The sequence below is a fragment of the Gymnoscopelus braueri genome, assembly GCF_963280865.1.
Source record: "Gymnoscopelus braueri genome assembly, chromosome: 10".
Classification (NCBI taxonomy): Eukaryota; Metazoa; Chordata; class Actinopteri; order Myctophiformes; family Myctophidae; genus Gymnoscopelus; species Gymnoscopelus braueri.
Window position 1 is genome coordinate 48,088,620 of NC_137611.1, and position 18,058 is coordinate 48,106,677.

General features: G+C 40.9%; 1 protein-coding gene across 1 annotated transcript in view; it reads left to right on the forward strand.

The window, feature by feature from the left end:
* The window catches only part of adcy8 (adenylate cyclase 8 (brain)), a gene marked incomplete at both ends in the record, with an annotated part of 127,005 nt that overhangs the window by 10,978 nt on the left and 97,969 nt on the right, over positions 1-18,058 (forward strand). Inside the window, 5 exons of the mRNA XM_080439980.1 lie at positions 4,249-4,340; positions 4,692-4,841; positions 13,533-13,663; positions 14,387-14,498; positions 17,519-17,646. Of these exons, the coding sequence (XP_080296106.1) occupies positions 4,249-4,340; positions 4,692-4,841; positions 13,533-13,663; positions 14,387-14,498; positions 17,519-17,646 (613 nt within the window). The remainder of the gene's footprint in view (positions 1-4,248; positions 4,341-4,691; positions 4,842-13,532; positions 13,664-14,386; positions 14,499-17,518; positions 17,647-18,058) is intronic.

The window sequence follows — 18,058 nt, forward strand, 5'->3', positions numbered from 1 at the left end:
TTCAAAATGTATACACATTTTTACATGAACATTATTATGACGATAATGCTAAATATTTGTGATTATCTCAAATAATTGTGATTAGATTATGATTATGATTATATTATGTTATAATTGTGACAGCCCTAACGGCAGATTTAAAGTGGTTTAACAGTACAGTGTTGTTTATATTAAAGCGGCACCATGTAACTTTTTCTTTTAATTAATACATTTTAATTTTGTCCAATCTGTATGGTAGACAGTAGCGTATGTTAATACATTATAACTTATACACTTGGGGTGGTTGTATTTGGTCTCCCTGCTCTTCTATTGAGACATTTAGATCCTGTGTTTAGGTGAGACATGACCTTTGACACAATCCTGTTTCTGGTTTGACATGAGTTTTGACCTGAAGGTCAAGATTCAATTTATCCCCAGAGAAAGCAGTCAGGCTCTATTAGTTCTTGGTACAATAATCTCAGCACTTGCGCGGGAGCCTGGGTTCAAATCTGGGGTAGAGGAGGAAAGTGACATAGTGCAGCTTGCCCATAAAAAAAAGGAAAATGTTACTCAGTATCTGCCTGTTGTTCTAAACGTTCAAAAATAGCAGATGTACAAGCTTGTAGAACTGCTATTTTTGAATAGCCAACATATAAAAGGATAAAGTGGTTAAAATGATTCTATATTAACCCCTGGCGGTCCCCGGACCCCACTTTGAGAACCACTGCTAGCGCGAAAGTCTCGGCTCGTTGACTTTGTCAAAGCTCTCTGCATTGAGGTGGCAAACTGACAACAGCCTCGTATAACCCACCGCAACATTAATTTTTAATCTGGTCTTGGCACGTAAGGTTGACTGAACAATATGGCTGCTGATATGACACAATTACAAGTGCTGTTCAAGCCAAGTCTCTTTAGTATGGGAGATGATGTAGAAGGAAAAAAAGGTGTCACAACGCGGCGTGTTGTGAGCTTGTAAATCAGCTACTTTTGCTACTTGCGATACAAAAATAATAATACAAAAAAGATAATAACTACATTGGATCCATTGGAAGATCCAGATAGTTTTCACATTTCCTTTCTTTTTTTTTTTTTTTGGACATACACGGTTTCCACTTGACAGTAACAATATAGCCTAATGTAGCTGTATGTATGGTACTCAGTGGTGTAAAGTAACTAAGTACATTTACTCGAGTATTGTACTTACAGTAAGTGCAATTTTGAGGTATTTTTACTTTACTGGAGTAATTCCAATTTTCTGTACTTGTACTTCTACTCCACTACATCTCAGAGGCAAATATTGTACCTTTCCTCCACTACAATTTGAAAACTTACTAGTTACTTTGTAGATTTTGATTATTATTACAAAACATACAATACTCCCTTCAGCCCTAGATACATTTTGGCCATTTGAAAATAGCCGATCTGAGGGGCACGGTGGTGGAGTCGGTAGCGCTGTCGCCTCACAGCTAGAAGGTCCTGGGTTCGATTCCTGCCGGGGATGCTGTGGGTGCTGGGGGGCGTGTCTTCTCCTCCGCGTCATCAGTGCCCATACCCTAGGTGGGGTTGGCAAAAAGGCCTCTCTGTGTGGAGTTTGCATGTTCTCCCCGTGTTCCCTAGGGTAGGGTAGGGGTAGGTACCCTCACAAAAACATGCAGTAATCCTGGTCGCTATACCACCTCCCCCTTGATAGCCGGGGCGCCTGATGGAGGGGAAAGGAACTGGTTGGAGTAACGTGTTCCTTCCACAGGCTACGTCCTACCCGGGGAAACTCCCCCCTGTCAGGTGATAAGAAGGCCAGTTGGCTCTCATGTATTGAAGGAGGCATGAGCTCGGCTCTGGACTCCCTAGGTTGGCAGGGGAAGTGTAGCGCCCAGGATCACTTAGACAATTGGCACTGGGTGAAAAAGGGTTGCAAAATCGTGGGATAAAAATAAAATAATATGAAGAAAGAAAAATAGCAGATCTACAAGCTCACAATGTGCTGCATTGTGACACATTGTGAGCTTGCAGATCGGCTATTTTCCAATTATTTTTATATATTTGAAAACTTGTGAAATGAGACCTTTTGAGTACTTTTGGTACTTTGAGTACATTTTGATACCAATACTTTTGTACTTTTACTCAAGCACATTTTTAACTCTTACTTGTCACTGCCATTGTCTGTCCTGATGAAGGTCCGGGGGGGCATTCTGTCCACTCCCACTCCATATAACGACTTGTTTTTCCTACTGCTTGTCTGGGTGCTTTCAGAGCAGACATGACTCTACAAATCACATTATATCCATATTAAATTAAACGAGTGTGACAGGTCCGTGCGTGTGACATCACAACCTCACAACCTTTCAAAGTTCACTGATTGGAGCGAACGAGCCGCTCCACTGTGTTTGACCTGCCAGCTACAGTACCGTGGCCTTTGGTTGACTCTCCATGTATCATAGTACCCATGTCCCTTCCTTCAGGTGACCCTGTCTGAAGTCAGTGGTGTAAAGTAACTAAGTACTTTTATTCCAGTACTGTTTCAATTTTGAGGTACTTTTGCTTTACTGGAGTATTTCCAATTTCCAGTACTTTTACTTCTACTCCACTACATCTCAGAGGCAAATATTGTACTTTTACTCCACTATAAGTATTAGTATCAAGTACATTTTGATACCAATACTTTTGTAGTTTTACTCAAGTACATTTTGAATTCCGGCCTTTTACTTGTAACATAGTACTTCTACATTGCAGTATTGATAATTTTACTTGAGTAAAAAAAAAAAAAGTACTTTTTCCACCACTGTCTGAAGTAAAGCCTGTTACGTTTGCTTTAAATAAACAAACCTGCTTTAGGGGCATGAGATTCATATTACTAGATATTCAGGCGGCTGTGCAGCCTTCAAATATATTTATATATTTTGCTGAGCAATGGTCGCAGAGTTATGGCCATTTGAAGTGTTAAACACTGCTATAACACTAAATAGATAGCTAGATAGATAGCTAGATAGATAGCTACAGTAGATAGATAGCCGATCTATATAGATAGATACTATCTATCTATGTAGATCGGCTATTTTCCCAATATTTATTATCTGTGGAACCAAGTCAAACTAAATGTAGGCTGCACTAGCCTTCCTGCTTTCGTGTATAGAGGGGCGGGTTTAAAATCAACGCGGAGAGAATGCGCCTGATCCCATTGGTTCACCGATCTGTCCGTCAACCCCTGCCCCGTCAACACAACATTACGAGAGACGCCCACTGCACTCTGGTTGGTTGGGGAAATGAAACACTTCCTATACCGGGTACACTGACGCGCTGGTTTAGGCTTTTATTTTTTAGCAAAACTAAACAATAAAATCGAGAGATCGAGGCTAAACTAAATGTAATGCCTCAACTCAAATATGATTATTTTGGGGGGGTCGCGGCCTGAAAAGGTTGAGAGCCAATGCTCTAGATCAGCTCAGGTGCTGAGGAGCAGGGTCATCAAGGCAGCTGATCAAAGACATCACCATGATGACGATAGTGGGACGTGGACACAACAGCATTACAAATCATAAGGACCCAAATCATATACAGAACACTACTTCCAGTTTACCCTCGACTTAAAGGACAACTTAGTTTTTTTTACAACCAAGGTTTATAGTTTAGCTTGTAATTAAAGTAAATAAAAGATGAGTGTCATTTTTTTTTCATTTACCGCTTTCTATAGTTTAGCAATTTTCGTGATATTTTTTTTACAGTGGCCGGGGGCATTCTGTCCGGTGGCTAAATATGCCTTTTTTACACAGTAAAAAAGGTCCTGTTGTCTTTGATGACCAGATGTGAGTTATTGGGGGCTAGAAGAGCTACTGTAAATAATAATAAAGAAAACGCCGGGTTATTGTGTAAAAATACATATTTAGCCACCGGACAGAATGCCCCCGCCCACTGTAAAAAAAGATCGCGAAAATTGCTAAAACTATAGAAAGCAGTCACAAACCAAACATAAAATGACTTGTCTTTTAGTTCTACTGGATTTCTTCTCCACTAGTCCCTTTACTTGTAACGGAGTACATTGCAGTATTGATACTTTTACTTAAGTAAAACGTTTGAGCACTTTTCCCACCACTGCCAACAGGTAACGTTACAGATGATAACAGAGTGGAGGTTGTAAGTCGCTCACCGCCGCGTTGGCTCATGAGTCACGGAAAGTCAATTCATGGTCAAAGTCAATGGCGTCGCTCTCATAGAAAACGTCACAAAGGGACTGACGCGGTCCCTCTAACCTCCTCTTGCCTCCTGGCTCTTCAGTCTTCCACGTGGAGGTGGAGGTGGGAGTGTTTGGCCCTGATGGTCTCCAGCTGCCTCTGTACAACGCACCTTCGCCACATCCTCCACACCCGGTGTTAGTTTTGACAGCAAAGTGTGATTTAGTTTTAGTCTTTTGAATGAAATTCCATTTACTTTTAGTCTGGTCCTAGTTGACTAAATATCTAGAAAAATCTACGGGGGGATTTATGTGGCCCCTGATGCGACTGTCGTCATGGCAGACCCCTGAACAGTGTTTGTGCCTAGTTTGGGTGCAGTTTTCATCACATTCAATTATATCTCCATTATGACTTCGGCTTTGCTCTAGAAAGTGTGAAAAAACATGTTTGTCTGATGGTCATTAACTCTCTCTCTCTCTCTCTCTCTCTCTCTCTCTCTCTCTCTCTCTCTCTCTCTCTCTCTCTCTCTCGCTCTCTCTCTCTCAGGTCATAGCTCAGGCGGTGTTGTTCATGTGTATGAACACTGCAGGCATCTTCATCAGCTACCTATCAGACAGAGCACAGAGGCAGGCCTTCCTGGAGACGCGGCGCTGCATAGAGGCCCGCCTCCGCCTGGAGACAGAGAACCAGAGACAGGTATACAGCACAACACACACACACACACACAGACGCACGCACGCACGCACGCACGCATGCACGCACGCATGCACGCACGCACGCACGCACACCAGTGGTGGAAAAAGTACTCACATTCTTTACTTACAGTAAGTAAAAGTACCAATACTGCAACAATACTCTGTTACAAGTAACAGTCCAGAATTCAACATTCACTTTAGTAAAAGTACAAAAGTATTGGCATCAACATTTACTGAAAGTAACAAAAGTAAAAGTACTAAAATATTTTCAAATATCCTATGTATAAAATAGGGCTGAAGTGGTTAATGTATGTTTCATAATATCATAATTTATATCTGAAAAGTAACTAGTAACTAAAGTTTTCAAATAATTGTAGTGCAGTAAAAGTGCAAGTTTTGAGTCTGAGATGTAGTGGAGTAGAAGTAAAAGTATTGGAAATTGGAAATGCTCAAGTACAAAGACCTCAAAATTATACTTAAGTACAGTACTTAAGTAAATGCACTTAGTCACACACACACACACACACACACACACACACACACACACACACACACACACACACACACACACACACACACACACACACACACACACACACACACACACACACACACACACACACAGAGAGAGAGCCTGGAGACAGAACCACCAGAGACAGCTACAGTACAACATCTAATATTTATTCTAAAACTAGTCCTTGATTCTGATCTAATACGGCGGTTTCCCAACCTTTTCTGGATCAGGGCCCACTTCAAAAACCTGTGTGCCGTCGCTTCTCGATAAACACACTCTTAGGACAGCACAGACGCCCACGTCTTGTTTATAATATTCACCGTGCGGTCCCATGGATGAATTGCTGTTCCCGATTTAGTTTTTCATATTGCAAGGTACAGTGGTGTAAAGTAACTAAGTGCATTTACTCAAGTACTGTACTTAAGTACACTTTTGAGGAATTTTTACTTTACTGGAGTATTTAAACATTTCTGTACTTTTACTTCTACTCCATTCAGAGGCAAATATTGTACTTTTACTCCACTACAATTATTTGAACACTTTAGTTAGTAGTTACTTTTCAGATATAAATTATGATATTATGAAACATACATTAATCACTTTAGCCCTATTTTATACCTAGGCTATTTGAAAATAGGCGATCTACAAGCTCACAACACGTAACACGTTGTGAGCTTGTAGATCTGCTATTTTCAAACATTTTTGTACTTTTACTTTTGGTACTTTAAGTACAGTTTGATGCCAATACTTTTGTACTTTAACTCAAGTCAATTTTGAACTCTGGACTTTTGCTTGTAACAGAATATTTCTATATTGCAGTATTGGTACTTTTACATAAGTAAAGAGTTTGAGTACTTTTTCCACCACTGGCGAGGTAAGAGGGAGTGTTCCTTTTTGTCTTTTGTACAAGGTTTGACATATCCCATTGAAATAAGGGAGATACTGTGATGGCAGTGTGACGCGGACCACACGGCAGTGGTGGATTCAAAATTGACTTGAATAAAAGTACAAAAAGTATTGGGATCACAATTGACAATTGTCGCCATGCGACGCCGACGCATTGTGAGCTTGTAGATCGGCTATTTTCAAATGGCCGAAATGTATAATAGGGCTGAAGTGGTTAGTAACCATTTCAGCCCTATTTTACATTTTGGCTGGTTACTGTATGTTTTGTAATAATAATTAGGATCTGCAAAGTAACTAGTAATTAAAGTTTTCAAATAATTGTAGTGGAGTACAATGTTTGCCTCTGAGATGTAGTGGAGTAGAAGTAAAAGTACTGGAAATTGGAGGTACCCCACTAAAGTAATAAGTACAGTACTTGAGTAAATATACTTAGTTACTTTACACCACTGCCACACAGCAACATATTTCTTTCTAACCGTAAATCTCCTATTACCAAGACCCAGGCCTTAACCCAATAAAACAACGATAATCTGGCTCTTAGAAGATTTATTACCATTACGTACGCACACGTGCACGCACTCAGACTCACAGAATGCGGCCTATTCAAGCCAATGAATGAATTAATGAATGAAAGAATGAGAAAAGACTTGCATGCATTCACAGATACAGATTCACTGACACAGTATAGACTCATATACTGACATATACTCAGTGGTGGAAAAAGTACTCACATGTTTTACTTAAGTAAAAGTATCAATACTGCAATATAGAAATACTCTGTTACAAGTAAAAGACCAGAAATCAAAATGTACTGTACTTGAGGAAAAGTACACAAGTTTTGGCATCAAAATGTACTTAAAGTACCAAAAGTAAAGTACTCATTGTGCAGAATGCTGCATATACTGACATGCAGACACTTGTTCTGCACACATGCACATGCTATGACAGCCATCACTGCAAATACACACGTACGCGAGCACACACACACGCACGCACGCGCGCGCACACACACACACACACACACACACACACACACACACACACACACACACACACACACACACACACACACACACACACACACACACACACACACACACACACACACACACACACACACGGTGTGTTTGCTTGGGTAGAGTGCATGGCGGTTTGAAGAAGCCACAGAAAGCTTTTAAGGTCTGATGTTTCCTGGAACACAAGATAAAGCAGGGGAGGTTGGTAATGGAGTGGCCCGTGCGCACGTGTGTGCGTGTGTGCGTGTATGCGTGTGCGTGTGCGCGTGTGTGTGCGTGTGTGTGTGTGTGTGTGCGCGTGTGTGTGCGTGTGTGTGTGTGTGTGTGTGTGTGTGTGTGTGTGTGTGTGTGCGTGTGCGTGTGCGTGTGTGTGTGTGGCCCGAGGAGCCAGCCAGCCAGACCTAATGTCAACAAATCAGAGCCTATTACTGCTGCTAGACTACAATACACACAGTGGTGGAAGAAATACTCAGGTTATTTACTTAAGTAAAGTTACTTTTACTTTAAAAAATATATATTTATGTTGTTGCTGTCGGGCAGAAACCTCTTATCTCCATATTCTAACTTTTTGTGTTTTTTCATAAATTAACACCCTACTTGATCACACTACAGCGTCACACAAAAGCATCAAACGTAGCATTTGAGCTTGAAGATCTGCTACTTTTGCTATTTGTAATTTGAATCCTGGAAAGTAACAGTTTTGGACATGCGACATGCGTGGTTTCCACCCGACAGAGACGATATAATATACAGTATGTTGAGTAAAAGTATAAAAGTATTGGCATCAAAATATTTGATGCCAATACAATTACTCAATATAGTAATTGTACCAAAGTACAATTACAACTCCCCCCCATCCCTAAACGTATCAAACTTGTTTAAATTGCTGATCTACAAGCTCTCAATGCGTTGCATTCATGAGAGGAAGTGGTGTGGCCCGGCGCTTTGACTCATATGGTTGTGAAGCATCTGCCCGACAACGATATATTGCATGTACCCATTCAGTATATCGTTGCTGTCGGGCAGAAACCTCTTATGTCCAAATTCTATTCTTTATTTATTTTTTCGTAAATTAGTGCCCTACTTGATCACACTACAGCGTCACAAAAAAAGCATCAAAAGTAGCAGATCCACAAGCTCGAAAATTTGCCCGAAGCGACGTTTTTTGTAGATCTGATTCTGTTTGGTGTCAGTGGTCTGAAAGTGAAGTGTCCCGCTTAATTGAACTGGAAGAGATATTGAAATGCAAGCTACATCACTGAATAGCTGTGATCAAAGGTCTTGAACAAGTGTGTGTGTGTGTGTGTGTGTGTGTGTGTGTGTGTGTGTGTGTGTGTGTGTGTGTGTGTGTGTGTGTGTGTGTGTGTGTGTGTGTGTGTGTGTGTGTGTGTGTGTGTGTGTGTGTGTGTGTGTGTGTGCGCGCGTGCGAGAGAGAGAGAGAGAGAGAGAGAGAGAGAGAGAGAGAGAGAGGGAGAGGGAGAGGGAGACAGACAGACAGATTATCATTATTTAAAAAAATCCAGTGCAAATTATTTGATTGAACGTGACGGCCAGAACACTGTTTCAGAACACTGCAGAACACTGTTTCAAGTTAAAATCTACAATCCTATTTCTAACAGTTTATAATGTAATAATAATGTGTGTTTGTTTCTGTTTTCTTTTTGATATGAATAAAATATAGATTCAGCTTCAAATTATACTCCACATGACGGTGTCAATTGCCAAAAATATCTTCAAGCTATAAGCCTTGTATGCCTTCATACATTATTATTGCCCTCTATAAATACAATTAAAAAATATATATTTATTTTTAGAATACAATGATATTAAGGGGGACAACGCCCTTCCCTAGTTGATGATGTAATTTGTCCATGTGTGGTGCAGCCCTAAGGAATGTATGCATGTGTTAATAAACATTGTTTTAAATATTATTTGACGGACAGACAAATAATATAAATATTGTTTTGATGCTCATATTAACCCTAGGAAGTATTAGTTGTTTTTGGGCGGTGTAGCCGCCCCTATAAGTGGGGTTGGGACACCTCATTAGTACACCCTTCGCTGTACTGTGATTGGCTGACTTAACGGTCTGGAGCAAGCAGGACTCCCACACAACATCAGGTGGGAGCTGGCAGCCATGACTACCAACAACAGCCGTCTAAAAAAGAAAGAAAAAAAGTGAGCCCACACTTAAAGCAGGGGTGCTGACAAAATCTGTCTTGAGAGATTACCTGAAAAGCAGTGGTGGAAAAAGTACTCTAATGATTTACTTTTATTTTTTTCTAAATTTTTATCCCACGATTTTGTAACCCTATTTTTTACACCCAGTGCCAATTGTCTATGTAATCCTGGGCACTACCTTCCCTCTGCCAACCTAGGGAGGCCAGGGCCGAGCTCATGCCTCCTTCATGAGAGCCAACTGACCTTCTTATCACCTGCCAGCGGAGAGTTTCCCTGGTTGGACGTAGGGCGTGGAAGGAACACGTTATTCCAACCAGTTCCTTTCCCCTCCATCAGGCGCCCCGGCTGGCCAGGGGAGGCAGTATAGTGACCAGGATTACTGCATGTTTTTGTGAGGGTATTAACTACCCTAGGAGATACGGGGAGAAGATGCAAACTCCACACAGAAAGGCCCTTTCGCCAACCCGACCTAGGGTATGGGCACTGATGACGCAGAGGAGAGAACACGCCCCAAGCGCCCACGGCGTCCCCGGCGGGAATCGAACCCAGGACCTTCTAGCTGTGAGGCGAGAGCGCTACCGACTGCGCCAAAGACATCGCCTGATTGTCGAGGTCGGAGTGCTAGAATATAAACGTTCGGCCAATCAAAGAAAAGCACACGCACCGGGAGGATGGGATCGACTCCTGCCCGAGCCAACTTTGTTCAACTGTGTGGCTCTGCTTGCTTGTAGCATATATACTGTACATATAACGTAACATACTCTTGTATTCATTGCATCTGTCATTCTAGACTTACAATTGATGAGATGATCAAAGCATTAATAATTACCACGAGCCACAGAGGGCACGTTGAGCCACGAGTTCAACGATGCTTGTAGGCAGTAACATTAACATTAACCTGATCAAAGCAGAACGAGAGCTACTGGCTGACTTAATGTTCCTGCATGGTTTCTTTCTGACAAACAGCTAAATATTGTCAAATTTTCTATTAGGTGTATAGCCTACAATGACACTCGAAAACATTAAAATTGACGTTGAGATTAAAGCATTAATCATTAGACATTTGGCTCTGTACTTGTTTTTTTACACCACCAAACTTCTTAACCAAAAATAGCAGATCTACAAGCTGTCGCAGCATGACGCATTGTCAGCTTGTAGATCGGCTATTTTCGGTGAATGTAGGCTACCCCCGTATAGTGTAAAAAAAAAGAAAAAAAAGAGAGAAAATGTCTCACATAGATTTGGCGGACCTCCTGTAGTAACTACGAGGACCCCCTGGGGCCTAGGGATCCCGGACCCCCATTTTTACATCATATCAGACGGCAATTTATTTTAGTAACTGTCTTGCCTGTCTAAGTGACTCTATAGGTAGCCTACATTATATTTTGCTTATATATTATAATGTTGACACTATGACAAACTCTTGTTTCCCCTAACTCCCTAAACTCGTTTAGTTATGTAGTTAATAAATAGCCGACATTTTGCAATCGTGTCATTGTTATCCAAGAAAGTTATTGCTTATTGCTAGTAATCAGTGGTGGAAAAAGTACTCAAACTTTTTACTTAAGTAAAAGTATCAATACCGCAATACAGAAATACAGATATGCAAATTAGCCATGCGGTTTTACTCCGGATTGGATTACATGACGGTTGGTCATGGATGAACTTCAACCTGGTGTTTGCACTTTCCCCTTACTGCTCCATTCATCTACATAAACGTTCATATTTCAAATATAAAGTGTTCACCCCATGGCCACGGATGTTACAATAATGTACGGGCCCTCAGAAGTACCCGTATCTTCCGTATTGTTCAATAAAAAGCCACCGATCGGATTAAAATATCCGATCTTGCTCATAGAGTTATAATGTATCAGAGTGCAATACACCTCCCAGCCGCAGGGGCGGACTTAAGGATCTGGAGGCCCCAGGCGAACGGTAGTATGAGACCCCTCCACAGATTATTTTTTAACAGAATAGATGTAATTTCCAGTATTCTGGTGCATTTTGGGAGTTTGATACTTTTATCAGACTTTACTAACATGGGATCCATTAAAAAGCTAAAAGTAGGGCTACAGAAATGTATTTTATTTTTTTCATGAGGCCCCCTAACTCTTGAGGCCCCAGGCGGTCGCCTAACCTTGCCTACAGTTAAGTCTGCCACTGCCCAGCCGATAGGGTCACGTAGTTGAAAGCATATGGAGAAAATACGGGGGAAATGGCCACCAATCAATGCTTTTTATTTAACAATTCAGAATATTCGGGTACTTCTGAGGGAACGTACATAATTGTAAAATCCGTAGCCATTGGGTAAGCACTTTATATTGGGAATATGAACGTTTTATGCACCAAAAAGGGAGAACGTTTAAGGTTGAAGTTCATCCATGATGGTCAGATATGACAGTCATGTTTCAGGGCTATAAACTCATACATGATTGGTTTTTGCTGTTCTCAGATTACCCACAATAAATAAAATACTGGAGCACAGCTTGGGTACTTTGACATTGCAGGGGTGATGTTTCAACCCGTGTTTTAATCAAACTACTAAGATAATAACGCCAGTCCATCAACATAATTAAAGGTATTGGCTGTAACATTATGATCAGATCAGTCAATCAAATTGGATATTAAAGAAAGGAGGCCCACGTGTATTTTGGCAGATCTGGTGGAGAAGCTGGTCAATGGAAATGAAAACGAAAAAGGCAGTAAGCTAATCAAATTAGAAAAGATTGTAACTTCCTCTTGCAATGAACAGCCAACTAATTTACAAATGGACGTGCGGGTCATGTAAAAAAAACTAATACAATTACTAGATCATGACATACCATAGAATGACAAAAGAACAAGCTGACAAAGTGTAAAAATCAATCAAATCAATCTTTATTTTTATTTAATCCTTGCTGTAAACCTTGCTGTTTCGTTCTCCTTCTTCTTCCTCATCTGGGAATGGGGGAGGGGTCTGGGAGTTGGGGGAAAGATTTAACTGGTCAGTGAAACAGTAAATCCAGGACCGAGATTGGCCGCTGCTCAAGCAGTGAATGATGGGGACGGGTCCGGGAGTTGGGGGAAAGATTTAACTGGTCAGTGAAACAGTAAATCCAGGACCGTGATTGGCCGCTGCTCAAGCAGTGAGTGCAGGACCGTGATTGGTTGCCCGAGCAGTGAATGGAGGACGCGATTCGCCGCTCAAGCAGAGAATTAAGGACCACAAGCAGTGAATGCAGGACAGTGATTGGCTGCCCAGAAGAGACAAAGAAGTTACTGCAGGCGCCACCGTGCCCCCACTCTAATGATTTACTTAAGTAAAAGTATCAATACTGCAATGTAGAATATTGCATATTTCTACATTGCAGTATTGATACTCTAATGATTTAAGTAAATCATTAGAGTATCAATACTGCAATGTAGAAATACTCTTGTAACAGAGTATTTCTATATTTGCAGTATTGATACTCTAATGATTTACTTAAGTAAAAGTATCAATACTGCAATGTAGAAATACTCTGTTACAAGCAAAAGTCTGGTATAAAAAATTTACTTGAGTAAAAGTACAAAAGTATTGGCATCAAAATGTACTTAAAGTACCAAAAGTAAAAGTACTCATCGTGCAGAATGTCCTTTTTCACAAGTGTTCAAAATGTATAAAAGTCTTTTGAATATAGCCGATCTACAAGCTCGCAACGTGTCGCAAATGTGAGCTTGTAGATCTGCTATTTTCAAATAGCCGAAGTATGTAGGGATAAAGTGGTTATGCATGTTTTGTAATACTTACAAATCTACAAAGTAACTAGTAACTAAAGTTTTTTTTAAATTGTAGCGGAGTAAAAGTACAATATTTGCCTCTGAGATGTAGTGGAGTAGAACTAAATACTCCAGTAAAGCAAAAACACCTCAAAACTGTACAGTACAGTACTTGAGTAAATGTACTTGTTACTTTACACCACTGCTGAAAAGTAACTGTTTTGGACATGCGGGGGGGGGGGGGGGGGGGGGGGGGGTTGGCCCGACAGTGATGATATGTATATATTCCGTTATGTGTTTTATTTAATTAATTGTATTTGTATTTCTGGGTCCCCAGGAGAGACTGGTGCTGTCGGTTCTCCCTCGCTTTGTGGTTCTGGAGATGATCAACGACATGACCAACGTGGACGACGAACACCTGCAGCACCAGTTCCACAGGATCTACATCCACCGCTACGAGAATGTCAGGTAAGAGACAGCTTGTTCTGGATCACCTTCCCCCCATCTGGAAAACATGGGGCCGATGGGTGTCCGCGGCCCACCCATCTGGCCACTTAACTCGGCTGGCGCGTTAACCCATTCAATCCGGGAACGTGTCTGTGTCACAGACTTTTAGCTATAGCCTATAACCTTTATTCTATACTTTGGCTATTCAAAAATAGCAGATATTCAAGCTCATAGCTATGAGCTTATAGATCTGCAAAAAGAAAAAAATATCGTGAAATAGAGGAGGAAAGTTACAATGGTTTTGCACAAGAATTGCAGTTCCGGAAGCGTATTATTTTTATTAAATAATATATGATCTATGAATGACAAAAATCAATTATCAGTTGTACATGTTTGATTTGATTCAATTGATTAGTTTGATTAACTGTTGCAGCCCTATTACATCCTACTATAATTCTACAAAGCTCTCTAGTGGTGGTGAGGTGGAGAGGTGGTGAGGCCAAAAACTGCTCTGCCCGGTTCTCCTCAGTGGCTGGAGCAATTGTTTTTTCGGGATTCGCTCAGCTGTTTTTGTGTAAAAGAATGTCGCCATACGGTTACGGATCTATGGGACGAACTGCCTCCCGGGTTGCCAGATCATGTGCGCATATCCCCGCCACGGGTATGGACTAGTGTACTTAGTTACTGTATTTATTTGTACGCGTGTCTTGGACATTAACGTGACGTTTATCGTATTTTATGCAGCATTCTTTTCGCAGACGTGAAGGGATTCACCAACCTGTCCACGACGTTGTCGGCACAGGAGCTTGTTCGAATGCTCAACGAGCTCTTCGCCCGATTCGACCGCCTTGCCCACGTGAGTTGTTCATCTCGTTCCCTTCACTTGTTCTTTTTTTTAATTATTGTTAATTGATTCTATTGTTGTTCTTTTTTTGTGGTCATTTCAGAGCTAATTTTTTTTTACAAATTACAAAACCTGCCTCTCAGGTTAGGGTCGGAATATGAATGAGGTCAAATCTAATATCACTGTATTTTTTACCTAATACCTTGATAAAGATTTTGTGACGATAATATCCTATCACGCACAGACAGACAGACAGACAGACAGACGGAGACAGAAAGAAGACACACAAGACACACAAATAGACCCTCTTCTAGACAGCTCACCTCCTAGGTTCCGCGCTCACACTATGGTGTAAAGTAAACGGAAATTTCATTGACATTTTCGTTCTTTTGACATTTCTTTATAGCTAAAGTCTCTTTTGCACAAAAAATAAGAAAGAAAAAAAAAACTTTTATCCAGATGGTAATCAGGGCTGAGCAGACAAAGAGTTCCAGAGACTACAAACATGGCGGCATAATCGTTTGCCGGTTAGGTTTGGAGTTATGCCAGATGTTATACTTATAGTAGTTGCATCGCCTTCCTAAGATGTTTATGTCCACACAAGTATAGTAATTGTGTGTGTGTGTGTGTGTGTGTGTGTGTGTGTGTGTGTGTGTGTGTGTGTGTGTGTGTGTGTGTGTGTGTGTGTGTGTGTGTGTGTGTGTGTGTGTGTGTGTGTGTGTGTGTGTGTGTGTGTGTGTGTGTGTGTGTGTGTGTGTGCGCATGCGTGCGTGTTTGTATTACTATACTTGTGAGCAGCAGCGGCTGGTGGATTTTTCCCCAGGTGGTGCTACACCAAAAATTAAGCCAACAATAACATATATTATATACTATATTGTTATCACACTAGTTTATTTTGATAGGCTCTGCCCTAGTAGTAATCATTAATTTGTGAAAGACAGACATAACCAATGGCATGAGCAAAGATCATTAAGTACTTTTTGTACTTATAGGCTAATAATAAAATATTTCTGTATTATATGATTCATATCCATTCACTGCAATAACAACAGACAAAAAGTTGGGCTATCTTATGTTTACAATCTATGCAAGCCAAAATGGGTATGAAAGCCAGCATTCTTAATCCTGTATAATACAAAACCAAACCGTGTGTAAATCGGTTGAGAACTCACTAGTCACTAACTAATGCAGAGGTCTTCAACAGGGGGTCCGCAGAGGTACTGCAGGGGGTCCGCGAAATTGTGGTTTGATAAATAAATAAAAAATGTTTTTAAAAACCTTTTTTTTTTTCTTTTTTTTTTTTTATGTCAATTTGTCTTTAAACATAACATGACGTATTTTAATAGCTTAGTATTGAATGCACAATAACATGGTATGTTTATACATATATCGTAGAGAAAGATCAGTGGTGTCAGTTCAGCAAAAGCTAAGGCATGGCAAGGTTAGGGTTGCCAACTCCCAGAGATTGAAATAAGGGACACCTATCCTCCCCCCAAACCCCTGAAATGCATAGAAAACTATGCATTATACCTATAACACAATACAAACACAATGGTCTTACACCTGCATTAGGCTGCTATTCATGATTTTTTTTCTCTTTTTTTTTCTGGAGCCAAGGTATGGCACCTGCCATACCTTGCCATACCCAATTGACTCCCCTGAGAAAGGTCCTTTTGCACACCTATTGGGTCAACCTGTGCTTAGGAGCAGACAACCATTTTTTCATGTTTATTTATATAAAACACAATTTTATACATAAATATACGATATATATGGTAGCCTACCCCTACCCGACGAGGTAGGGGGTCCCTGCTCCATCACCCCATCAGTTTGGGGGTCCCTGGCCTGAAAAGGTTGAAGACCCCTGAACTAATGTATATATCTCTGCTGTCTGGCAGAAACCAGCTAACTCCAAAATGTTAATTTTTCAGGAAATGAAAAAAATAAAAAAAGTGGAGTTAGGAGGTTTTGTTCATCATTGATAAGAACAGCTGAAGCTCACAATGAGGTTAGAGGTCAAAAGGGGGTGGAGCCTGGAGTTAGCAAAACCATCTAACTCGACCCCCCTTTGGAAAGTTTGAGGATCCAATGGAGTTAGTTGGTTTTGTCAGAAGCGCTTTTTAATACTAAAATATATATAGTTTTAAAGTAACATTTATTCAAGGAAGTTCCCTTGGGAGAGGTGGTGCGGCGCACTAGCGCCCTCTATTGATGCCGGGCCGCCACTGCTTGTGAGGACCGAATCTCCCCACAAGTATAGCACAATTTGAGGAACAGACATTGTGAGGACTGGTTATTTTCCTGGTCCTCACAATAAAAAATGGTTGTTTTATGGTTGGAAAAAAACAAACATTTTTAGCGATGTTTTAGAAACACGATTCAGGTTGAGGTTAGGATTAGGATTAAACATTTAGAGGTTGGGTTTAGGGGTTGGAATCAGAGTTAAAGGAGTAGTTCGCCCAAAAAAAAACATATTTTCTATCAATTACACACCCCATGAAGCATTGAATTTGTGGAGATTTTTTTGTTTTTGTTGCATTTCTAAGCCAACAATTTGATTACCGGCAGAAAGATGCTAATGTATCCGGTAGGACACTCAAAGGAGTCTCTTTGAGTCTCCTACCAGAAATACACCCGATCATCAAATTATTGGCTCAGGAATGCGTCAAAAACAAAAGAAAATCCATTAATTTGATTTATACATAGTTTCCGCAGTGTCATGCACTGAAACATTTTGATCTACAAGCTCACAACGCGTTGCACTGTAACGCATTGTGAGTTTGTAGATCTGCTATTTTTTGGGCTCTAGGCTTACAGTTAAAAATGCCCAAAACGTTTAAAAACGCCATTCATGAGATCGTTGTCCTAAAATGTTTATGTCCTCCATAAGTGTAGTAATACAAACGTGTGTGTGTGTGTGTGTGTGTGTGTGTGTGTGTGTGTGTGTGTGTGTGTGTGTGTGTGTGTGTGTGTGTGTGTGTGTGTGTGTGTGTGTGTGTGTGTGTGTGTGTGTGTGTGTGTGTGTGTCATAGGAGCACCACTGTCTGAGGATAAAGATCCTTGGAGATTGTTACTACTGCGTGTCCGGCCTCCCGGAGCCCAGACAAGACCACGCCCACTGCTGTGTGGAGATGGGACTCAGTATGATTAAGACCATAAGGTACCAACATATCACCCTTTTGAACTCGTTTTATTCTCTTCTCTCCATAACCATGGGTCTTCAACAGGGCGGCCAAATGTGTGTGTGAATGGAACTTTTTGTGTTTCTCTCTCTCTCTCTTAACAATTAACTACTTGAACGGAAGGAACGTTCACATGAAAATAGCTGATCTACAAGCTCACAACGCGTTGCTCACAACCCTGCCCTAGGGAAATTGTGATATACTCATATGTCACAAAATGACATTGTTCCTCAATCTGTTACAATATGCAAGTTGCTACAATCTGTGTAAAAGAAAGGCTCCAATATTGGAACGGACGTGGATATGTACAATCTCTACTGGGTTGTCAGACACAATCAGGAGGATCGAATGACCCGGCGCTCCTCTCCAAAACAGTGTAACCGTTGTCTG